The sequence below is a fragment of the Diprion similis genome, chromosome 8, assembly GCF_021155765.1.
Source record: "Diprion similis isolate iyDipSimi1 chromosome 8, iyDipSimi1.1, whole genome shotgun sequence".
In the NCBI taxonomy this organism is placed as follows: Eukaryota; Metazoa; Arthropoda; class Insecta; order Hymenoptera; family Diprionidae; genus Diprion; species Diprion similis.
The window spans coordinates 20831344-20857770 of NC_060112.1; the positions used below are offsets into that span (position 1 = coordinate 20831344).

The window sequence follows — 26427 nt, forward strand, 5'->3', positions numbered from 1 at the left end:
CTGGACTAAAAAGCTACGGAAATGATTTTCATTTTATGCCTCGGAATTGTATAGTCCGATTATGGTATACTATTTAAATAATAAAGAACTATCTATGATGGAAGTATTAACGACAAATAAAAATTTATCTAGGTTCAAACGTATTGCTGTAAATTTTGTAATTGCGATTTGTAATTTCTCAAGAAATTTAAAAGAAAAATCAAGTTCAATACGCGAAATGCATCGCGCCAAAATGGACAAACGAAATGATTCACGATATAAACAATGTTATTCCCATATTCTGCGACATCTTTTTATTTATTTTTTTATTTTTTTGCATTCGTTTCTTTCCATTACACGCCGCCCTCCGTTGCTGCTGCAGCCATTCGATTTTGCGCAAGAGTTTTGCGTGGGTTTCGCAAATTGCATGTTTCTCATACCGATTATTCCCTCATTGCTCTCGTATGATATCTCCACCTTGCACAGCGAGACAGCTGACGCACATTCTTCACGTGTCACAAAGGCACCGCGAATCATGATTTTCGCTTGCAATAACAGCTGGTGGATTATTTTTCATATACGCTATATTGCAATTTATTCAAGTTTCTTATGATGATTGTATATATGTAATACATTTTATACATAGATATGTATATAAGAGTACCGAAAGCTTTAGCTGCAGTAAATAATAAAGAAGATAACCGTTGAACAATTCATTTTATTTGTTTTGAAAATTTGGAAATTGGAAAAAGATATCATATTTTTACGTGTTAATGAAAAGACAAAATTATTTTTTTAGTTCATTTTTTTTTTTTCTATTTTCTACTCGAAATTTAGAAGAAAACATTTTTTTTTCTTCTTAAATTAAATTAATTTTACAAATGAAAAGCGTTTTAGATCCCATTGGACTGCATTTTTATTCTTTCTTTGCTGCATATAAATTAGATGGGCATTATATATGAAACAAATATAGTCTGTGTAACGTTGTAAAGTGATAAGAGCACTCTGAAATACACTTTTCTGTCGCAATTATCTAGTTTTTTTTTTTTTTCATTTTCTTCCTGACCAAATAAACTGAAGTTAGTATTTCGAGTCTGCAGATTGTAGATGCATTATGCAATTATAGAAAAGGAAACTGGCGGAGAAACCGCGTACTTACGTACGGAACGTAATATCCGAGGAAATAAAATACGTTTGAGCTTTTCGGTACCGTAATACTGGTGCTCTGCATGCAATTTTGGCAGTAAAACCTATACATGTACGAATTTAATGTATATATTTGTGTATGAAACGAAGTTAAACTTATTTCTGCACGCACGTTCCGAGTGAGTTAAGGTATAACGCAACGCGCTGGTTCTAGCAATTGAGATAATTCACATCTTCAACTAGCGCATTTCATACCAATAATAATGTAAAGGAATATTCTTTTCAATTCAACCCTTCGTTTTTCTAGGGAATTTAAGAGACGAAGCAAGTTTTCACTATCTTGCAGCAAGGTAGATACAAATGTAAGAAAAAAACTGCTGTTATTCCGCTATTCGTTATTCGATAATTTATATCCTGCAGCCTTCCACTTACAGTCTATCATGCGTGTATAGAATTGCGTTTATAATCGTCATTCAACCTGTCGCAATTGCACAGATCTGATTGAGCGTTCGTTTCCTTCGACATTTATCTGTATATATATCTGTGTAACTATATTATACAATTAATATGCAAAAATGGCAGTAAGTTTAATTTTAAAGAAAATAATCGTCGCGTAGTGGAGAGTGAAATTTAGTATGCAATTATTTGTTTTTATTTTTATAATCCTTATTCATCTATTATAGAGAAATATTTGTCGTTGTAATTATTTCGATTCAGTGAAGAAAATTGTCGCATCTATATAACGTAGAGATATATTATCATGTAATAAATTGTCTATAGATTACGAAACTTGCAGATATTAATCGTTGCTGAATTGACCCTCGTGTAAAAATATCCTCGAGTCGTTTAACATACATATCACTATACGTAGGTACATCACATAAGCCTTACAAGTTACGTATGTATTATAGATTGTCAATTAATCCGGATACCTTATGTATTAAATGGGTTGGCGGTAATTACACGGCAATTTAACGAAACTACGACACTGCAGCAGCTACAAACCTCGACGAGTAAATATCTGTGACAGTATTTGATGCCTCTCATCAATTTCCACGGCTAATTCACCGAGATAATTATACCGGTAATCGACCATCTGCACGTATCTCTAACATGGATGTTGAATCTGTAATAGAATTGATTATTATTATTGTTGCTGCTATTTTATCCCCCAAATACCTACTAGTGAAACAGGTCGGAATTAGTCGCGACAATTATCTCAATTTGCCTAGCAAATAATCTTATCTTTCATTTTTAACTTTCCGTTTCTCTGTTTTCGGAGGAAAAAGAAAGTTGTTGTAATCATCCCCGAAAATTTAAAATTGAGGTCTAGAGATTCATCTCTGACCATTTGCGGATGGACGTCTGTATGTATGTATGTATTTGATCAATTTTTTTTGTCCTACGATATACCGAGAACGAGTTACAAGTTTCAATGATTTTAGGGCTCAATCGACGCGGCTTTTCCAAATTTAGAACCGATTGGAATTTGGCTTTGATCGGTTTAATACTCTTTCAATTATTTAAGTAATAAAATTCCAAATCACTCAAAAAATTGGAACTTATTATTCATTATAGTTCTTCGTCTATAAGCATAAGTGTTTTCCATTTCGTGAGAAAGAGAGAGCTTTTTATATATATATATATATATATATATATATATATATATAGCTTTTGACGATGTAATTAAGGGCTTCCGAGAGATCAGATATTAATCGTTCATGTCGCGGTGCAGCGATACTCGCTATTCCCGAACGATGCCGCTAATTAAAGAGCAGGATGCATATAATACACGCACGCGACGCGATGATCAGTGGTTATTCAAAATAGGCTAAACAAGTGAAATAAATTTATTACCAGGATACTGCGGTAACGTATAAAATCGCTGCGAACCGCCGCTGCGCTTGTTTAAACACATCGAACATCACGTGGTGGTTTTATGCAAGTCAAAATCTCTTTTTCGCGTCAATAAATCAATCTTTCCCTCTAATTTCTTCTATCGAAATATTGAATTTTCATTGACGCGAAATTCTTATTATCGTAGGAATTAAAAAAACAAAAAAAAAAAAAACAAAAAATGTGCAAAGTCCAAGTATAGAAAATTGTAAATATTGAAAATCGAAATACAGAAAGACGAAATACCGAAAAATCGAAACATAGTACGGCAAAATCGAGAATCTGTATACGATTTTATATTATCGAGAAGAAATCTGACCCTTCTAAACTTTGGCATTCTATCTTGCAACTTTTCTATTCTTTTACTGCCCCATATTTTGGCTTTCAACATTTTGAAATTCTATAAATTAAGTTTTCCCTTTAAAAATTCGATATTGTGGTCCTGTGATTTTTTATTTCTACCCCCCCCCCCCCCCCCCCCACGCACACACACACATACAAACTTCCGCGGATCGCAATTCCTTCGCACTTCTTCAAGTCCAGCATCTACACCTATACGCGTGCAAATATATCCGGCTTGTGATTTCTACTTAGAGGCTAAACATCTGCGCGAAATTTAATGTCCTCCGTAATATAACGACAATCACGCTTCGAAGACGGCAAGTAATAATAAATTTGCGAGAAAGCTGACTGTCGTTTTGTGGCCATAGGTTATCGACTGGCAGGCAGTAGGTGCAATTTGCACAAATTTCACTCCGTGCAAGCTGCTTGTTTTGCATCCTATCCTAACTGAGTATCTATTTTTATTTGTAGCCCTCGGGTGGGAAACGTCTCCGCATGAATTACAACCGCTTTTGCACGTACATATATTCTGTCGATAAAACATACCTGATGCATGCAATTATTTATAATGGATAACGGATTTTGACGGTAAACACAAAGCTAAATCTTCTTTTTATTACTTGATGTTGTATTTTTTGTGACAGATTCACCGAATAGTGGTTTGTTTGTTTGTTTGTTTGTTTGTTTGTTTGTTTGTTTGTTTGTTTTTTTTTTTTTTTTTTTTTTTTAGGCGTTTTTTTATTGTATAAGAACAATATTGTACGGTGTAACTTGTAACTTGTATATCATGATCAATATTCGTCAAGCTGCAGGAAAGCGTTTTCTGATTTTTATTACCTACATCAATAATAAATCATTCTCGCCAGTGAGAATTGAGAAAAACAAATTGCAAGTAACTTGATTGGTAAAAATGTGCCATGAAATTACTCAAACTATTCATGAAACTTCTGATTCTCAAATGATAGAACGATTAGAATTACTTTTTTCTGAATTCGACTATTTCTCATGTAATCACATTCGATCGATCTTCGTTTCTAAATTTTCTCCTCGTTGACCGAACACCGTTCATCCGATTTCCGCCGTTAAATCCGTTACAATTTAATTTCTTTCTTCCTTCTTTTTTTCTATCTTATTTCTCAAGCGAACGGGGATCGATCGATCGATCGACAAATCGCCTCGAAACTATCAATGAGCGTACAATTCGCCCACGTAATTCTATCGGTAGCAGCTGCAGGCTGATCGTGAAATCCATGCACACTTCCTGTCGCGTATGCATAATTAGGTATATGAAAACCCCAAGGGCCGAGGTCCACGATAAGGACTCACTCCTCTCGTCGATGTCCTCCTTCTTTTTAAACTGCAAATCGAATTGCCACGTGAGTATACGAGGCATGGTGCATAATGTAATATATTGGCCAGCGTGAACGGCTCTCGGCTCTCGATGCTTGATTGATTGACATCCTATGACATCCTTTCTAGGGGACATCAGGTTTTTACTACGAAACTTTACCCACGCATGTAATATCTCTCAGATCCATGGAGCTGTAAGTCTGTCGGACCAGAAGAGATGTCTTGTGATTTCGAATCCTTTTTATATTATTATTTTATTATTTTATATGTTATATATATATATATATATACTTGCAATTTTCTGCATGAAATAAACGAGAATGAATTTTAATGTGTTCGAAGCCAGTAATGTTACTGTTACGGCGCGTGTTGAGAAAAAAATCGTTACTACGCAGCGTTAGAATTCAATTGCAAAGTTCTTGAAAGTTATTCGATAATTGGAATATTACGAATTTTTATCTGATGTTTCGCGATGTTAACGTAACTTACTTTAAGATCGTGAATTTTGACCGTCATGAATTTGTGGGAGATCGTTTTTATAACGCATCTCGCATTTTAGATCACTTGGGGAACAATGGGGGAGGATACCTACTTCTGGATGTGACGTCAGAATGGTAATATTCATTTCAATTGTTATACGCGTGTGTAGCGTAATAACGTTGGTATATTTATAAACTTCGCTAGCTCTGTTACGGCACAGGAAATGCGCGAATAATTGCTGCACGTCGATCGCGTCCGCGCGGTAGGAAATCGTTTCATTTACATGTTTTGTGATCCATCGAATTATAGATCGCGATTATTTTTATTTATTTATGTAATTGAATAATCTAATCGATCAGTTGAATTGAAATTTGGCAAATAACAATTTTATATCGCCAAATTCAAATTTTTCTATTTATTTATTTACCTCTATGCTTGACGATCCGTGATTGCCGGGAAAATTAGAACCTAAAGATTTAGCGTATATCGAAAATACGATCAGAAATCTTGATCATACCGCGTGTTGACTTCCTGTTATTTTTATAATCGCCGTGTGTGGGATTTAAACATACGATGCAGAATGATTCCTGTCGTAGGTATGTATGTACATACATACATACATCAAAGTCTTGTGATATAACGCGATGTGTTTTTTTTTTGTTCACAGTACGTAACTTGTATGTACAAACAGCGTGAAGTGACGAACGATGTTATAAATCAAATGAAATTTTAATTCGAATTAATAATACCGGCATATATCGCGTCACGAATTTATACGTCAATTAGCGATTGAACTGATTTCCAGACATCCAGTGGTAAATAAATCCATTTTCAAATCGTCACAATGCACAGTTGCAGGCCACATCGAAACACATAATATCGTCAAACGATTTAATTTTATCCCGATTCAAAACCTGTGTGTGCATATGGTTATGTATATCTATATCATTTAACACGTATGTACCTACGCGCAATGTGTGAAGCGTCGTAATATCACGCGCTTCGAATCGTATCAGTTACACACGTTATAAGAACAATCGAGAAAATTACTGCCGGAATGACGTGAGGGGGGGATTTGATTCATGGAAGACGTAGGAGGCGGTGCCCCGTATATGTTATACCGATTACATATACGTTTATATGTATAAAATTATACCTACATTACCACGTTGTTCTATCTTTTAGCTGCGTTGCACGCATGATTACGATTTACGAGTAAAACACAATGTCACGCTGCCGAGAGGAGAGAAAAGGAAAGGTGAACCGCGTTTTATAAATGAACCATGACTTAGAAAATATGGACGAAACATATATGCGTGCATTACCTATCCGTCTCTATGATACTGCTTAACGACGTCGAGGATTAGTGAATGCAGTGACTGGACAACGAGAGAGAAAGAGAGAAAGAAAGGAACAGAAACGGCAGGTAGTGAAAGAGAAACAGTCCCAGTCCGTCGTGGACTTTTATGGTGACGTTGTCCGCGCACCAAGTAGTAGTAGGTACCTAGGTATGCTGCTTTTGCTCTTACTGTTCCAGCTGCTGCGTAGTTTCTATGCAAATTCCTCTAGTCATCGGGCTGCATGCCGCCAAATCGCATAAGGAGAGACTTGTATGTGTGTGGCCGTATCATTTTTTTTTTTTTTTTTTTATACTTTTCTCTTCTGTTCTATTCTATTCTATGATCACAATGTCTAGGGTTTGCATCGCGCAGCTGCAGCTGCGGAAACTACTGTAAGAATAACGGTGAAGAATAAATGGCAGGAAAAAATTTCTAGCCAACATTTGCTTAGATAACTAACTTGTGGTTGATGAAAAGATCGATCTCTTGATCATTTTTCAATCTGATTTTTCACGACGTCGTTTGAAATCGGAACGTTAATATGAAAACGGAAGATTCCTCGTTTCGTATTATTGTTATAACGATATGTATAAGGTTCGAAAACAAGTTTGTTAAGTATTTCCATTTGTCTGTTTCAGATAAAATTAGAACGTGTCCTGGGCGTGACTGTGTCGAGCAACGCAGCGTTGGACTGCGACCAGACGAACGGACTCGTTGCGTATCCGGCTGGGTAAGTTTTCGGATAAACGATTAGGTGGATAATTAAACACTGAATTCTAACCACGGCCGAAGTGCTCGATGCTTTAATTTGACAATTACGCGTCCAGATTTTATCAATTATTAGAATTTCCCTTCCTTCTTTCCTTCCTTCCTTCCTTCCGAGTATCTTAGGCCTGGATTCTTCTCACCTGAGAAGATGTTTGAATCACTAACTAAGCGAGCCTCGCCAGTCTCAATTTTCATCATATGTATATATATACATATATTATACATATATTATACATATATTATACCCACGCGGTCAAAAGAATAGCGAAAGTACCAGAGTCTGCAAGGTGGCAAGGTGGAGAGAAAGAGAGAGGGTATTGTTGTTCAACGCTGTGAATAATGATCATAATAAGCGAAATGAAACTCATGCCCGGCCTCTTCCTTAATTTAACCTTAGAACGCGAAGTATAAGCCCACGCCAGCGAGATGAAGGCCTCTGAAAGAGGTTTCAGTCAAGTCCCTTTACAAAGTCAATACGATAAAATTAAACCCGTGCAAGTTTTTCTTCTTTCATTTTCTTTTTTTGAAATTAAACACATTCAAGAAATTCAATCAGTATTGACTATGTGATAAACGGAGTTTGTTTTAATGAGCTAACTAACTTCGATAATTATTTACGGGTTGAAGAAAACTTTGTATATATAAAAAAAAAAAAAAAAAAAAAAATTAAAAAAGTAGGTATTTGACCAAGATAAAAATGCTGAGACGAGAGACGGAGAAAGAGAAATAGAGAGGATTTTATCTCATGATTGGCTATACAAAATTAGACCATAAATAATTGGACAATCCTGTATGACGTCGTGGTTTTATCTCGGCGTCATCTTTATCCCGAGTAGCATTTGGGCTGGAATCTTTTTCTGAATCTTGCGAATCCCGGTTAGACTGTTACTTCATTCCTTGGTGTGCGGTGTTTTATGCTCGGTCAGCTAGAATCGAAGTTACTATGCGTGAACTACTCGGTGCTATTGCTGCTACTGCTGCTGCTGCTGCTGCTGCTGCTTTAGCTTCAGATGTATATAATAATGAAAGTAGGATATCGCGTGCTCTCCTCTTGCCCACGTGCCAACAACGCTACGCTCTTGTTCCTGAATACCTTTGCAACTTATTGTTAGGTTACACGACGTGGACTCAGTGTTGTACGGACGTAATTCATCGAGTCTTATGTCATTGGCCTTCTTTTCGCTTGTGTACTCTCAGAGCAATATTCTATTATCCACGTAACGCGTCAGAAAGAATCATCCGCGGTAATGGAAGGAAAAAAAAGGTTTATTACCTTTTCTTAATTAGGTACCGCATTTAACAAAATCGTGGCAAAATTTTTCTTTTATTGTTAAACATACTCGTCTCAAGAATTAGTACGTGGAAATACGTAATTTGAATGAAAATTTTTGTTTTTATTTTTAATAATAATTTATGAGGTCGTGGTACGTAATGTGGACGAATTTAGAGAAAACAGACTCGAGCGACCGGATGATTAAGTCGTTATTAAAAAATTGTCCACCACCGCACCTTTAAAATCGCGTATTCGGTTTTCACAAGCTCGTCGCGGCTGAGTAAGAGTGAGTACCGATCTCGTAATAATTATCCTCCATTCGAAAACCGACACCCACAGATAGTATATCGGTTCTCCAGGGACAAACCTGTCCTTCCCATGTTTGTTTGCTAAGAGCAAATTATTGTCTTAAGCCGAGCAGGTGTGACCACCTATGAACGATTTACATATACATATACATGTACACATAAAAATGTAATAATTGATATGCAAAGCAATCTTCACGCCAGTCAGTCTTTGTGTTTCTGTTCGTTGGAATAGTGACTTTTACGATTACGTACACTTGGTAGTGAGAACGAAATCCTGCATCATAAAACGCAGGTGCAGCGGCAAACATTCGTAGTCGATGAATTTTTTTATACCTCGCGTAATTTCGTTTGTTTTTTTTTTTTTTTTTTTTTTGCACTCCCGTCCATTTATAGTGTAAAGGTAAAAGTTTTTGATCTATTAATGCCAGAGTATAAGGGGAATATTTTTTTACACTTAACAATTGTAGCACAGTCAGCAATGAATCGTTCCGAGTCTCATTGTCAACTACTCTCTGTCCATTCATCTGTGATGCGATAAATGATATCGGTTGAGAAAGTCACGCTTTTCTCGGATTGTTGAAGTGTAGAAAAACTTTATGATTGGTACTCGAAGTTCGATCTCAACCAAATTACAGTCATTAACGAGACGCTGAATTTTGAAACGTCACGAACGTCTAGCGGATGATAATTCTATTGCCTAATCGATCTGCGCCTAGTGCCGGAAGTGGATAACTGAATTCCTATTCTTCAAGAAAAATCCCTTTTTCCCTGCATTTGTCGAAGTGAAATAATTTTGTTTCCATATTCTTGATCGTGGAAAGCGGGCATTGGTATATATGGCTTACAGAACGGATTGGTATTTGAAGAAAGTTATTCAACTGCTTGCGATACGGAGGTTTGATATTGAATTAACGAGGTATTGTTTGCCCGGACTTCGTGGGGAAGAACTTTCTTCATCCCATTACATCCGGTCCCTGAAGTACTTATCACAATACGACTGTGTATGAATATCGTTACGCATTCGGCATCGAGTCTGTATGAATATTTCCATCGATTATCGATTCACAAGGCTTTTCGAAGGTCGTTTCCACAGAGGATCTATCAAGCGTATAGTATAGATCTTGTTACTACTCATCGTCAGTCTCTGCTTACCTGCATAATTATCTAACAATGAAAGTTCACGGCTCGAATTATGAAGAGTAGATACGGTTTATACCTGCATATCTTATATATGGGAAATGCAATCTTCATTCTTGGCATGAGTACCTGTCGGTATACCTGATGCTATGCTTATCCTGCGGGATGTGAAAGAAAAATCACAGCACAAAGACCTTGTCTGCGATATAACTTGTGTACAAACGCATAACTTCCAATGTCGTGCGTGGGTAGTCGTCGAGTAGGTACATATGTGCCAGTGCTATTAGCCGTCTATATCGCATAGTCTTCGATTTTAACATATGTATATTAAACCCACGCGAATATTTCTCCCACTTGCGTACGTCGGGCTGAGAGCGAATTTGGCACAATTTTCTTAACCGTTAAGGTTTGAAAACAGCTTGTTCTGTATAAGATGGTTGTTTCGAATTTTAGAAACTGTGTAAAATGATATCAGTTCAATTAGATTGACGACAATTTCTCTCGTTGAAGAACGCCGGTACATGGTTCGAAAGGAAAGGAGAAAAAACAAAAAAAAAAAAAAAACTAACTATACAGAACATCTGATCGTCGAGAAGACGTCGTTACATATATGGAAAACTGGAATTTGAAAGTATATAACATGGAATATATCCGTAAGAGGAAAAAGTTCTTTTCCAGGATTTATCGCATCTGCATCAATACCGCGAGAAACACTTTGGTATCAAAAAAAAAAAGTGCTGCTGCATTCGTTCGGAAAGAGTTAATCAAACACTCTGTACACGATCATGAAGCACTCCTGGCACCTTTACCTGTAACTACCTTATTATACCGTAACTATACGTAAAAGTGCACGCGAATACATACTTTCTAACGGCTGATTTCATTCAAAGACGTGAGAAATGTCCGTATATACCTTACCATGGATACAACTTACAGCCATCAACGAGATGCAGCATGCCAGGTTGACCCGAGGTTACCGGGTCGTCAGTTTTTCTCCTACCGTTTAATGTTCAATCTCGATCTCTGCATTTGACCAAATACCATCTCGCGACACGAAGCTTGAAGTAAAAAAAAGATGACGAGAAAAAAGCGAAGGCTTTTGAACTTCGTCTCGTAATATAAGAAGCAATAAATACTTCCTGGGATTTATCGATAACTTCGCTTCCTTTAAGCTATACCTGTGTATTGGCAATGAATTGGCAATTATCATTCGCCGTTGACCCAGTAACCTTTTGCCGTTGGCGTCTCTATGCTTTTCCGTAGTAGGTACCAAACACGATACGAACAGTACAGTAGGTTCGTGTTTTTTAAGGACACTAACACAGACGACGCCTTCATAGATATGGAAACGTACAGGTCCTGCCTGCTGGGTACCGGAATGGCCTATATAGATACGCCGTCGTACACGAGCTCTCTCTCTCTCTCTCTCTCTCTGTGCTCGATTTTCTTTCCTTGTCTCTGGGTTATATTTACGAGCTTTGTAGGTTGGAAGATAGCTACTTACACACACACATACATTGTACGAGTTACTCTCGTAGACGACGAAATCCACGTCGAAAGGTACGCACACATACCTTTACTATCCACCCATGCTGCACACGAGAGCTTCTCGAGCTGGTTTTAGTGCACCACCAGGTCGGTAGGGCTACACAACTTCTCTGTGAAAATCTTTTCTTCTTTTTTCTCCTCTGCTGTGTTCTATCTTTTCTTTTTCCTCTTCCTCTTCCTCTTTCTCTTCCTCCTCTTCAGGTTCGCAAATTCCGGCGCAAAGTCTCGCCACCGCTGGACGATGAGAAGAGGCACTCGAAGACCGTGGAAAGAGGGGCTTTAAGCCACTCTCACATCGAAAGTATCATGCAATACCTACATTCCACGGTCTATTGAGATGAAACTTGCAGGCATTGCGGTCTTTGCTTGGGTGTCGTTCCTTTCTAGCCTTTGGTGTGAAAATAACTTCACACCAGTGTAGGCGACTAGCTAGTCTTACTCGATATCTTATTCCTCCTCTTCTTCTTCTTCTTCTTCTTCTTCTTCTGCCTCTATTGTCGCTCGAGTTTGGTGTGAGAATTTGCAAAGTCCTAAATCAGCATCTTTGCCGGTATTACGTATAGATAGACTCTTCTTGGAGACTTCGACTGACAATGAAACGAGTTTGTGCCGGAAGCGATATCGACGTTTAAACGACTTATTCCTTCACCCAGATATTCAGGGGTTCATTTTTTTCTCGGATAGACCGAAATTATCTTCAGGTGTAAGGTGTTCGGAAATGTTTTCAATCATTTGACGGTTTCCAATCGTTCCTTCTTTCTTTCTTTCTTTCTTTCTTTCTTTCTTTCTTTCTTTCTTTCTTTCTTTCTTTCTTTCTTTCTTTCTTTCTTCCTTTCTTTCCGCACATCCAGCCATCCACGTGCGTCAGGTCTTTGAACCGAACTCAGTCTGTCAAGACACTTCAGACTCTGAAGCTTCTGTTTTTGGTCGCTGAAAGTGAAGTAACCGGAAGTAGGACTGTCATGCTTATATGGACGCTCAGTTGGAGCTGTGAATCGTTATGTAATAATGCATTTGTTAACGAACACTCTTTAATGTAAATTAAATTGCGATCGCCGAATTTATTCAGCTTCCTCTCAATATGGATTCAATTATTAGCCGTTTTTAATTTCTGAAAAGTATAAGCTTTTTTCGTACGCCTTACGATAAGAAAATATATTTTCATCCTCAACTGGAGAGATTTATTGAAAACTTTTTAATTGCTGTATAATTAAAGTCTCGTTGTTTATGAATATTCTTCAGCCGATCATTATTGATAAATAATTAATAGTTAAAACTCGAATACACCGAAGTGGTTCGTTAATTTTTGCTATACGTGACATATATCTGCCGTATGGTTACAGATCGAAAGTAATCTTGCTTCGGGGCTGCAAAAATGATTTTCGTTCGACCAATCGACTCCGATTCGGCACACAAAAGAACTCAATCGGAATGATAAATTTCGAACTTTCTTAACCCGCTGAAGTGTATTAGTATAATTCTGGTATGGTCTGGATACAGTTGGTTCAAAATAAAATTAAAACGAACAGAAGACGGAATGAAGTCGTCACATGTTGACAGAAAGTTTGTAATACACGACTATCGAATCTGCGTTAAACATACTTCAACTTACGCGTAAGGTCTTGTGGTAAAAGTGTACAGACAATTTCGCCTGGCTTTTTCTTTGAATAAAAATTGTAATTTAAATATAATTGACTCGAAGAAATTGGGTCGGTATATAGTTTGAAGTAAAAGTTGAACCTCATCGTCGATTCTTACGGACGTGATGCGCTATATTTGCTATTCGCGTATATATCTAAACTTTGCATTCACCGTTCATTTAACTCACTAGACTTTTCGCGATGTGCAAGTATTAGAGTATATAGCGCTCTATATATAAGTATAGCCTATATAATACCATTTGTTCCAATAACAATAATCCTTTTATCAAGCGGTTGATTTTATCTTCGTTATCAATGCACGTTTCGCACTTCGAAACTCGGGAAAAATTTTTTGAACCGATTCGCAACACGTCGTATTGGACATATAAAATACTTGTTAATTTCGCATGATTACTCTACGTTGAACGATTGATTTCCAGATGCTAAATCCTCCAGATTCTCGTTTGCGGAATTGGCCAGTTTAGCCTGACGTGATTCTATTATGACTATATCCATGATGAAATAGATCCTGATGTAGTAATTTTATGGCACAATAAAAATCCACGGTGCACGTGATCACACGTGCGATGAAAATACTTTCGCAAATGTATCCAGTATAATATAATCTACAACTATACGTCACACTTACAATAAGTACAATTATAGTCATCGGCTATTCGTATATAATATGTGTCCGAGTTGCGTTCGGAATGCAGCGGTTTCGAATGCCGATCGATTTTAATCGAACTAGGTTCACAGACTTGGCTGTAGAGTATGAATATACGCAAATGATTTCCGCTTTTCAATATTTATCGGGAGTGAATAATTTGATAAAAATTTTCAGAATATCTCTGGGCTTTCATTCTCTCGTTGAGAAATCTACATTTACCAGAACTTGATGACTTTTTAACAAACCGCGATCTATAATACATCATAGTTTCTTTCCTTTTTTCTTTTCATTTGTATTTCGGCTGAAAAACTTTGAATCATTGATAAAAGCTATTTGGGATTATAGCGGCAATTGGTTCTCGATTGAATCGAGATCAGTAAGATCCGAACTATTGACCAGGGTCTTTTCTACGATAAGTTCGTGATATCCGTCGGCTTGTGTTTCTCTCCTCCTCTGTCTGTGATCGAGAATCATGGCCGGTGTCCCGTGACTGGTATAAGAGGCCAGGTAGGTACTTGTTGGCCTGAGAGAAAGCAGCGTGAACCAAACCAAGCAGAAAGGAATGAAATTACTGTTGAAATGCCGCCGGCTGATCAAGGCAGTATAGCTGGATCCTCGTTTCTCGTGAACTTGAACTTCCCGTCGATCCCGTCGGCTCGTCAACCCGCAGTGCTCATTCCCCGGGTCCTTGGACCCCGTTCCCAGACTCTCTTTGACGGATATCGGCACGCCGTGTCGAGGAATGCCCACCCGGACTATATATACCTGCAGAGGCCGGCTTATTCTGACCCAGAATGTCAAACTGGCCGTTACAGGGCGACGTACCCTCGATTCAATCGTTGGAAAAGCTTTCGTTGAAACTTGACGTAAATACGGATATTCTAACGAGTGATTATTAAATATTATAGGCAAATGGTGTGACGTTGCCGCGATAAAATTAGACGAGGCTGAAGTCGCTCACGTTAACGTAACGAAACGTCAGGGGAAAAAATCATTATTGCGTAATTTTATAACGATTTTGAAGGAATTGGCAATTCAAAATATAAGAGTTGGTTCTCTTTATCATGATTTACTAAATTTTAGATATTCCTGAAGTCAAAGTATAAAGTTACCAACTTCATTCTCACAAAAATAGAGAAGGTACGATAAATCGACCAAATAGCGTGTCTTTAGATTAATTTCTGACTAGATCAGACGAGTTGGATTTTGTTCGATTTCGATCTGACTTTACCTGCATAATAAATCGCCTGTAAAAATGTCGCTAAGAACCGTTACAGGCACTTTGTATTTGATGTATTGTTATATATTTAAATCGGGGACATAGAGAACCCTGCAGCAATCACGAATCCGAAGTACAATTGTATATTCTAATATAATTTTGTGTTGATTGTTCCAGATGCACGGTGGTGTTGTTCAATCCGCGAAAAAACAGTCAGACACACGTGCTCAATGCGTGCCGAAAGACCGTTACGTCACTGGCTCTATCCGGGGATGGAAAACTTCTGGCTACCGGCGAATGCGGCCACGTGCCGAATGTCCGTGTTTGGGATGTCGCCGATCCTCACAATGCCGTTCAGATCGCAGAATTTCCCGGACACAAGTACGGCATCAATTGCGTGGTAAGTTGATACACTGTTTCGACGAGCCAGTATATTCAATCTTGGTGAAACTTATTGTACGGATCTCAAACAGAGATCCATGCATGAGTATGAATACTAACGCGAATGTTGAGCGACTGGATTCCCATGCTTCGTGTATGATTTTCTTATACATATACAATCGAGATGTATACTAGCTACAGGTACTTGTAAGTTTAGAGAAATATTGCGACAAATCTTCGACACTAGATCCGCATACCCAGTTTAAATGAATTTTTGCGGTGCAATAAATTGTTGAAGCTTTTTTCTTGGGTCAGCCGCTGAAAATTGTCAGCCCATTGAATCGAATGGTGATGCAAATCATCGAGCTCCGTACACTTTGCAGCTCCTAACAAGCGGTGACTTTAACGCGCGAGTAGGAAATAACTAACCCTGCCCATGTGTGCCTGTTGGAAAAAACTTGCATGCAGCATCAGCAGCAGCATCAGCAGTAGTAATTTAACGGCCGATCCGGGGCTCTATATTTGAGTCTCTCTTTACGCCTGATATGTGTTTACTCCACTTATGCATGCACCATCTCGGGTATATATGTATATGTATATAATACCTATAAGTATAACTCGTATAACTCCGTGTCGTCCGTCTCATGCTAATTAGCGATAACCGATCGACGGCTCGGTGGCAAGTATATAAGCTGCATGCAGGTACTTGACTGACACAACAGGCGGAAGAGGAATACGCAGTTTGAAATATTTATAAGCAGCTGCAGCAAGCAAGAAATAGTCGATGGATCTCGATGCATAATTGCTTACCTGTTTGTTTTCTTGAGTATTTTTATGATCCTTTTTTTTTTGATTCTACACAGCGAACTGTGTCGACCATTTAACACACACACACACACACACACACACACGTTACGAATGCGTTAATTAATACTTTTGTACCTGTTTGTAAGTGCATTTCTTACATAGGTTATATATATATGGGGCCGGGCAATATTATATACCTTATACCTAGTATGTGCCGTAAGACATGGGCGCGCCACTGCGGCCGTTCCTGTACAGAAATTGCTTAATATGCCCACCCATAGGATCGCTTGTAACGGTGTTTCGCGTAGCTACACGATCTCGAGTTGTTTTTTTTTTTTTTTTTTTTTTTTTTTTTAATTATTTCCACCTCTTACTTGCTTGCTTCGTATGTCCAGTGTATATGTCATGCGGTATACAACATTTGGGAATTTTTTCACGTCCCGCGGGAACCGTAAATACACATTTTGTCACGTGGAGACCTCAAGCAAGACAAAATAAACTATTAGAAACACTCGGGGTCTCAACGTGATAGTTAAAAGCGAATGTTACGTTCAATACTGCGCAATTGCTATACTGTTCGCTGACCCTTGACTTGTTTTTTGACAAGCTGTTATGAAGTAAGTAAGTAAGTAAGTAGTAAGTGAGTAAGTAAGTACGAAAGTAGCCGCTTCTTAAAGGTGAATCGGTCGGCTGTCCAAATCAACAGTTGCTAAAGAGAAAAATCTGCCTAAAAAATCTATACAGCAATGCCATTTGCGCCAATGTTAGTGAATACAATTTGCGAAACAACATCCCTATATTCTCCCTATATCTGAGCAAATTCGAATGACACAAGCTAAGATATCAACTATCTGAGAAAAAGGTTTACAATTAAAATGTTCGAAATGATTAAACTATGATGTTTTATCCCATTTTTTTTTCTCTATTCCTAACTCTTGATTCAGACGGGACGCATGGTCCATTCATCTTTAAATTGCCGCTACTCTGTGATTCGAACACCAACTTTGGGCACTCGAATAACCCCTACCGAACCAAAATATCGCGAACCAGTTTTCTGTTCTATAAAGCGACCGCTAATTCGATGAATCTGCACCTTTCCAGGCGTTTTCACCCGGGAACAAATACGTTGTCTCGGTCGGTTCCCAGCACGACATGATCGTCAACGTCTGGGATTGGAAGAATAACGTGAAAGTGGCCTCTAATAAAGTCTCGAGTAAAGTGAAGGCTGTATCCTTTGCTGAAAATGGCAACTACTTTGTCACCGTTGGAAACAGACACGTCAAGTTCTGGTACTTGGAATACTCGCGCAGTGCCAAGGTAAGACTTTTCATCCCATCCTGCAGTCTTTGCAGATTCTAATTATTATTCATAGAGTGTACCGAATGATAAAGAAATTCGTACTTTTTATTTCAGTACAAAGAGCCTGTACCCTTGATGGGTAGATCGGCTATTCTCGGTGAGCAAAGGAACAATGATTTTGTCGACGTTGCCTGTGGACGGGGCGAAATGGCTGACTCGACTTACGCCATTACAAAGACTGGACTCCTCTGTGAATTTAATAATCGAAGGCTTTTAGATAAATGGGTTGAGTTAAGGGTGAGTTTCGAGACGTTGCAGTCTTGTGCTTCGTTTCAATAAATGCATTAACTGGTTTACCCTTAGAAAACTCTGTGACCCCGTAATCGGATTTATGTGACCCTCTATTTTTCACAGACAATCAGTGCAAATTGCATGGCTGTTGGTGCCGAGTATATTTTCATTGGCTGCGCCGAGGGTATAGTGAGGTGTTTCAGTCCCGTCTCGTTGGAATTCGTTACGACTTTACCCAGAACCCATTACCTCGGTGTTGATGTTGCCCAAGGGTTGACGATCAGGTAAGAAATTAATTTCTGAGAGAAAGCGCCGATAATGTATCTTCTTCCGTATTTCGTAGTTCATAAATCAACGATCCTTCAACTTCTTTCTAGTCACATGTCTCAGCATCCAGCCAGCGCCAAATATCCGGACACGATTGCCCTGGCTTTCGACGAGTGCCACCATAAATTGACTTGCGTCTATAATGATCACAGTATTTACGTTTGGGATGTGAGAGACATAAGGAGGGTCGGAAAATCTCACTCGTTTCTTTATCATTCGGCGTGTATATGGGGCGTGGAAATGTATCCTACGGGATCCGATTCTGTCACTGCCATGCCGCCCGGGAGCTTTGTTACTTGTTCGAGTGACGACACTATTCGCGTATGGAACCTAGAAAAGGATTTACTACCCGATGACACTATGTACAGGAGGAATATCTACAGCAACGTAAGCGAAGAATTTGCCAAACTAATGAAATCTTTTGAAAGTAACTATGAGAATTCCAGATTTTGAATCGAATAATTCAAACGTCATCTTTTCTTCTCAGGAACTACTGAAGGTGTTGTACATCGATCCGGAATTGACGTATTTAAAGGATCTAGACTTGGCTGCAGCGGGATCTGCAGAAAAAAGTGACGCGTCTTACGACGGACGGAATGGGGTCAGATCAATTCGGATCAGTCCCGACGGTAGACACCTTGCATCTGGTGATAGGTCAGCGGAATTTTTTGAAAACTTTTACGTCTCATTAAGCGATCTCAAAGTTGCCATAAAACCTTCGTAGTCATCCTGGCTAATTGCCATTTTATTTTATTGTCCAGGTCTGGTAATATTCGAATTCACGAGGTGTCTACTCTAGAAGAAATATGCCGTGTCGAAGCCCACGACGCGGAGGTGCTTTGTCTTGAGTATTCTAGGTACTCGAAGTTTTCTAAAGAAGATACTCCTAAGCTGTTAGCCAGTGCGTCTAGAGACCGACTGATTCACGTGTTCAGCGTGGATCACGGTTACAATTTTGTACAAACTCTTGACGATCACAGCTCGTCCATAACGGCCGTCCGATTCTTCAATCAAACGAATCAAACCAACCAGATACAGATGGTCTCATGCGGTGCAGACAAAAGCATAATCTTCAGACAGCTTCAAGGGGTGAGAGAATCTGTAATAGTTTTACTAGCTATCAAAAAACATCCATATGGCACATTCAACCAATTTTTATTCGTGTTCTCCATTATTTCTCGTTTCAGACGCCCGGCGGGACGCCACAGTTTGCTAGAGGCCATAATGCAGCTGGAAAAACAACGTTGTACGATATGGAAGTGGATTCAAGTCAGAAGCACGTTTTAACAGCTTGCCAGGACAGAAATATTCGAGTTTACAATGTAGCCACTGCCAAACATAGTAAAACATTCAAGGGATCCGCTGGAGAAGATGGATCTCTCATTAAAGTTGTCTTGGGTACGGATTCTCCTTTGATAAACCATTTTCCCGAAATGACATGCCTTGGTCAAGACTCGCACAACCTTTTGTTTGTACATCCTAATTGTTTAATTAAAATTTTACTTCTAGATGCCTCAGGGATATATGTTGCTACTTCCTGCACGGATAAAACACTATGTGTGTACGACTACTATAGCGGAGAATGCATGGCAACGATGCTGGGCCATTCGGAGCTGGTTACAGGTCTGCGGTTCAGCCCCGATTGTCGACATTTAGTGTCGGCAAGCGGAGATGGCTGTGTTTTTGTGTGGAAAGTTCCCCACGACATGGTTGTCACCATGCAAGCCCGACTCGCTCAGCAGGCAATGCGAGCAGGAAAGTGAGTGGACGAGTGCCTGACACATAACACTTTTACAAGGGAATCGAACAAACAGAGTTATAATAATTTCTTGACAATAAATTTTTTTAGGAGGCCACAACTAGTCAATGGAGGTGGCATTGCTCTTCATCTGGACAACGAAACGTTTGGTGCTCCGCCACCAGAATTTCTTGACCCAAATGCAAATCCTACTCCACAAGGAACTGGAATCGACTATCGATTCAGTGTTGGACAATTACCTCTATGGGCTAAAAAACAAATAACCACTGCTGCTACAACAGAAGAACCGCCTGCACTTGGCGGTGGGGTCAGGACGCTTGGCGTTGATCTGCCAAAAGGGCGATGGGCACAGAGAGTTCAACAAAGTGATGGCATCACTGTCAAGTCAGTTTACGATAGTGATCCAGTCATTCCATTCCCATCTCCCCGTGTTGGTGGCGGAGTAGACTCTGACGGTGGAGGAGGCGGAGGTGGCTCTAAAGACAGCTCCATTGATAGTGGTACCGAAACTAAATGTAGCAGCGATTATAGACGAGATACCATGATCATCAAAAGGGTAGGTGTTTCATTATTAAACTTTGCTCTAGATCCTAGAAAGCATGTAAACAATCCATTATTATCATATGCTGAAGTTCAAATTTGTTCACCAACAGCTTTTAAATGACAATAAATGATCGACAATAGTTAATAGCATTACTATGCATTGACGATGTAACAAACCTGTTTCGCTTAGGAATTCTGTGCAACTGAAAGTTATGCAATTTATACACGATTCTTTCATATATTTTGCAACTGCAACGCAAATTTTATAACAATCATTTAACAATATTTTTAGGACGACGAAGAAAATGAATTTCAGCCATGTCCAGATAGTTACAGAGAATTGACTGATGATTCAAAACAGGTACTAACTTGTCATAATAACATAATAAATCATAAACTGCAATAGTTCACTCATATTCAAACGCATGCAAAATAATTGAAGTTGCTTATACAATCACGATATAACTTGCGTGTGTGTTGTCCTTTTTGTTTTTAGCATCACACTTTTATGCTTTGCCATACAATGTCACACTTAAACTGGTAATATTGAATTTGGCGATTTTATTTTCTAGACAATTTTACAATACACTTGTGTTATATTTTCATTCAGCCTTGACTTTATCAGCAATCCATTTGTTTTGATACTAGCGGCTTGGTTTACAACTACAATTATTTTCAATGAATCGCATAGGTGATGGGAGGTAACGTGACCATAACTAGAGGTAGCAATTTGACGGAGTTGACTCGACATTCAAGAAGCCGCCATCATACGGATGACAGCAGCCTTGGAAGTTTCAAGTTCGAGGTATATGACGTTTAGCTGTTGTCTCGAGGAAGCTAAAGTACAAGTTCCTTTGGGTGTACAAAAGATTATACTTCAGTTTCTACTTTCATTTGCTGAAGGTTTCTTTTTTATAGCACAGCTTTGCTTTGCATCATTTTAAAAAAATTTTCTTTCCAATACAACATAAGGTTTCATTTACACTTATTTAGAATAAGCACACAATTTAAAAACAAATTTTCTCACCATAAAATTTAATCTAAACATATCTTGATATAAAGCCATGATCTAGCTATACTTGACCAAATGCAATCAATCAATAACTTGTTGACAAAATGCCTTAACAAAGCTCCTTTGTTTTTCTTCTTGACCTTATACAGGACCATGAGAGTACCGAACATGATGGGGATGTCGAAGACTACTCAGAGGGAGAGAATGGTACGACTGGTTCTGAAAAGTCTCACCACCATCATCCACTCATGTATTACCCACCCACCGAAGATATTGTCTCGAATCAATTCACTGTTAACGCCATGGACGTTGAAGAACTCAGAAAGTTAGTTTATTACTTGGATGTATTCCAATTACTTTGCTTGTTTGGTATTTCAAGTTGCATATCAATGATATGCTTAAATCTAATCATTCGAACTTATAAAGATCTCAGAGGCGGTTGAAAAAACCAAGAAATGGAGAGACTGTACGAACTAACGAGCTCACAGCATCTGGTAGTCAGGATGACTCAGACTCGGAAGGCGGAGCATCGACGCCAAGTGCAGAGCGCAATCCTCTATCTATGCTCTCAGAAGTGAGCTCCGAGAGTTTTGACCAATTGGCCAATCAAAGTCACCGTGAGAAATATCTAAAGAGTGCATTTGAATCCCTGAGCGGTGCTGAAGAACCAACAAACACGTTGAAGACGACTAGTATAAGTTCAAAATTTCATGGAAGGTAACGTATACTTTGTTACTTGCCAATGTACATACTAATGTTTAAACGAAAAAATGTAATTTGCTTCATATAGTTTCACGATACAGACGTGAATTATAGTGATATATTTTGCATTCTGCAGGACCAATTCCACTGGCGAAAGTGGGGCAAGCAGGGTAAGAAACGTGGCTGTGATAAATGCAGCAAAACATACGAGAGGTGATACAGATGCAACTAAGAAGCGAGAGGAACTACAGAGGAGAATAGAAGAAACTAGAAGAAAATTACAAAGTGTGAGTGAATCTTTATTCTGAAGAGTTCAGGTGAAAAACAAAGAGTCGCAGGTATGGTCTAAACGCTCTGCACGTGCTGATCATGTACAGATAACAACCATTGAAATCAGTTTTACATAATCACCTGGTAGGATAAGATTGCAGGCCATTTCGTAAATCATTTACGGTTGAGTTTTTTGGCAGTAATTTAATACAAATGTTTGTTGAACAGGTTGGATATCGGTCATCTTTGAAATCAAGTCAGAGTATTTCCGATCTCAGTAGTCACATTCCCGCAGAGAAGCATCACCGACAAAGCCGATTGAACACAGGTAATAGAAGCGGACAAACAATTCAAAATGCAAGATTAACTAATACTAACAAGCCTCCACCAAACCCTAAACCCAAATTTAACTCTAATCAACTAGTTAACAAAATTCCTCTTGGGGGAAATGTTTTTACAAAGTCTGAAATGCCACGTGAAAAAATATTGCCTAAAAGCCAGACCACTGCTTGTATAAGTGAAAAAATAAAACCTAAAGCTAATCCCAAGCGCCCAATGACGTTAAGCTTAAAGAAAACTGAAAAGTATAAGCTGTCTTTGAACAAGGCCAATCAATCATTGCCAGAATCGCCGGTCTGCGAGGAACTAAAGATTCTTAAGGAACGTTGCAGAAAAAATGCAAATCGATTCGCTCGATTTGCTGCTAAGAGAAAATCCTGTAGCTATTTTATTGGACTAAATGACAACGAAACGGAGCTAGAAAATATAACTAAATCGTTTGAGAGCTTACCAGCTATGAATGAATACGTCGAACATAAATCCGTTGAAGTACCGGGTAACGATGACGACGGAAACGGTAGTTTTAGTGATGATTCTTTGGAAGGGGATTTCAAAAATCCCCCTCGAAGATGTGTCAGTGATTATTTATTATACAAATATCCGGAACTTTCGGAGAATCAGAGCTATGCAAATTACGAAAATCTACGTAGAAGGATACTCACCCAATCGCAAGAGAGCATTTTGTCTGATGTATCAGTAGAATCCTTCTCTAAAGGCAGCGCCGAAATTCTAGATTACAATTTCGAACATGAAAGACACTCGAGTGCCAGTTTTTTCCTTTCACGACGTAAGATGCAGGCATGCAGAAGTCAGGAGAGTATTCTGACGGACGAATCTGATTATCAGATGTTTCCACTGAGGGAAAATGCTGATCACAGAAGTACAGAAAGTGTTCTAACTGACGATTCAGACTCCATGGTGAAATCTGCACCATTAGAAATGCTTTTCGACTCGCACTACAAACGAAAAAGACAAAATTCGGAAACTTACAATGGGCATTCCAGCAACGCGACTGAATCCAGTGCTCGAAATAATGCTCAGAAAAGCTCTGATCTACCAAGCCAACTTCGAGCAGTATTTAGATCGAAGTCACTACAAGACACGAGATTAAATGCTGTAAAATTGGTGAATAATTACCTCGAAAATGAAGAAACCCATCGTAAAACATCAATCTTTTATAGCTTTAATTTGGATGACAATAATAGTAAATCTGATAATGTAGATGATACTTGCGATATAAATTCAAAAGGTAAAAGTAATTCTGCGACAGCACAAGGTGAGCCGAAATCCATGCTGGTATTAAACGACTTTGTTGCTCACAAACCACCAAAACCCAAACGAAATTCCGCAAGAACTCAAAGTATGCGAAACAGGGCAAGGCCAGCTTGGAACAAATATAACATGGATACATCGCAGTCCCAGTATTCTGAATGCTTGAAAAATTATTCTTGTAGTGATACTTGTGAAAGTACCGAACTTATAAAGACTTCAGAGTCTTGTGCTGCGCAAAATGTTCAAAGTTCATTGAAAGAAGTCAATGATGTAGAAAGCAATAAAAAGAAAAACCGATCCGAAGATAACTTGAAAAAATTTGAAAACTTTGTTCAGAATTCACATCTCTCACCACGATCTTGTGATATTCAAATGGAAAAAAATAAGTATCTTAGTTTACCCATGAAGCAAGTAAAACGAAATTCTTATTTTGGAAGCGAATCCGGTTACGAATCAAAGTCCAGCTGCGAAAACCAAAATTATAGGAACCCTGAGAGTATGAATCATACCACTGACAGCGAATCGCAAAACTATGAAGACTCTTTAGGGCAAGAATCAGTCAATGAGGTCCAACAGAACAAACATTTTGAGACCCAAATTCCAACTAAAGACACACCCGAACGCTATGATTCTCTAGAACCAAACTTGGATCCACCCCATAAATCTCAAGTCGCAGAAATTGCGCCGACTGTTTTGAACCCACAAGATGAAAGTAAACACCTCCGAATTGAAGACAAAAATGTGGATATTAGAATAAGTCGGGCGATTGCAGGAACTGTCAAGTTACTCTCAAAAGAATTTGAAAATTTAGTACGAAGGGAGACATACTTTGCCCAAAATAAGGATTTCAAGCAAGTACGTCACCAAGATTCGAATGAAAACTTTGCCAAGCTAGAAGCTGAACGGGACACTAAGTGTTGGATGCTTAAACGTGAAGCTCGTGGTCAGTCAGGGGAAGACAGTGATTGCGCTGATGTATCTGCAATGGATAAGTCGATTTTTGAAAGTGGATCATCGACGTCAACATCTAGCTGTACAAACTCCCCAAAACGGCTCTGGCCCCCTGCATCCCACTGCCAAAGTCATGCAAAGTGGACAAAGAAATTGCCAACTATCAACCAAGCGATACTTCCTTCAAAACAGCATTACACAGGTACCTCAGAGTATTGGAAAAAGTGTCTGAGACCAAGTTTTAATTTATTTACCATCTAGTCATTTTACAATTTCTGTTCAAATGAGTAAAAGTTGTTTGAATTGTGCTCATTGGTCTCCAACATTCTTTCCGTGTTATACTCTTGGCAGGTGCCTCGCATTTATGTGTATTGTGCAAGAAAAATCAGTTTATTATTCATAGATGTTGCTATTGATCTCTTTATTTATTTTAGTATTACAGCGATAATAGTTGTCAAGTGGTAGCTAAAGAATCCTGGCTTTTGACAATGAATTATTTTGAGTTGTTTGGTTCTAAAGGAGACAGCAATTACTTTTCAGTTTGAATGTCGCATTGAAACTTTTTTAAACAGGGACATTTTACACAATTTCATAAGCTTAAAAAGTGTTTATTATTTTCGCATGCAGCGCAGTTGATGGCATGTTCTTTCATCAGCACCCTATTCACAATCTCCGTTTTACCTCGCTTGATTTCCTAATCCACGTCCTTTTTATCACTTCCAATGAATTATTTATAACTGATTTAAAAGTGGATATTTTTCATTTTGAATCTTTCATTATATACTCGCAGACATTGAGAGCATTCAATTTACACTGTTATACACTCCTTTAATCTAAAGTGTATCAGTAACTGTTTACGTATATTTTTATGTATGATTTTGATTCGTTTCTAAATTTGCTTGGGATCACATAAAGCTGATCAAAGAAATCAATTATTATCAAATTTCGATGTATGCATTATGTGGAAGGTAGATTAGTGCATGTGTGTGTGTGTTGTCAACAGTTGGCACTAGTGGGGGGCGGCTGTCCTCAAAAATTATTGACAGCGAGGAAGAGGGAGGTGGTATGCGACGTGCCTGCTCACTTAGCGACCTCTCCGTCAGTCCACCAAACCGGTTACTGCATGGTCCGATAAAAGGTATTCCAATGTCACCCACGATACCAACCCTTGTCAAAGAGAAATAAATTAAAATATTTCTTATATTTCAAACACTATTCTAGCTATGACTTGTGCTTAACGTGTAACAAATGTAATACTCACTGCACACGCATTTTCACACTATTTTCGTTATCTCAAATAATGTGTAGACTTTATTTCAAAATTACACATCGATAAGCAGTAGTACTTTGTACAGTTCTCCTTGGGCAATTTTTCTTA

At 38.5% G+C, this 26427-nt stretch overlaps 1 protein-coding gene across 9 annotated transcripts in view; it reads left to right on the top strand.

Moving 5' to 3' along the window:
- The window catches only part of LOC124409957 (mitogen-activated protein kinase-binding protein 1), an 83660-nt gene that overhangs the window by 51834 nt on the left and 5399 nt on the right, over positions 1-26427 (top strand). For 4 of the 9 annotated variants that reach the window (XM_046887957.1, XM_046887949.1, XM_046887951.1 and 1 more), the window contains 18 exons: positions 7172-7263; positions 15274-15496; positions 17386-17601; positions 17698-17880; positions 17998-18158; positions 18252-18588; positions 18689-18855; positions 18963-19290; positions 19389-19599; positions 19711-19960; positions 20051-20516; positions 20796-20864; positions 21195-21308; positions 21665-21840; positions 21942-22232; positions 22354-22504; positions 22716-22815; positions 26053-26187. In XM_046887957.1, the coding sequence (XP_046743913.1) occupies positions 7172-7263; positions 15274-15496; positions 17386-17601; positions 17698-17880; positions 17998-18158; positions 18252-18588; positions 18689-18855; positions 18963-19290; positions 19389-19599; positions 19711-19960; positions 20051-20516; positions 20796-20864; positions 21195-21308; positions 21665-21840; positions 21942-22232; positions 22354-22504; positions 22716-22815; positions 26053-26187 (3670 nt within the window). The remainder of the gene's footprint in view (positions 1-7171; positions 7264-15273; positions 15497-17385; positions 17602-17697; positions 17881-17997; positions 18159-18251; positions 18589-18688; positions 18856-18962; positions 19291-19388; positions 19600-19710; positions 19961-20050; positions 20517-20795; positions 20865-21194; positions 21309-21664; positions 21841-21941; positions 22233-22353; positions 22505-22715; positions 22816-26052; positions 26188-26427) is intronic. The other 5 variants (XM_046887954.1, XM_046887953.1, XM_046887952.1 and 2 more) reach the window with 5 other exon arrangements.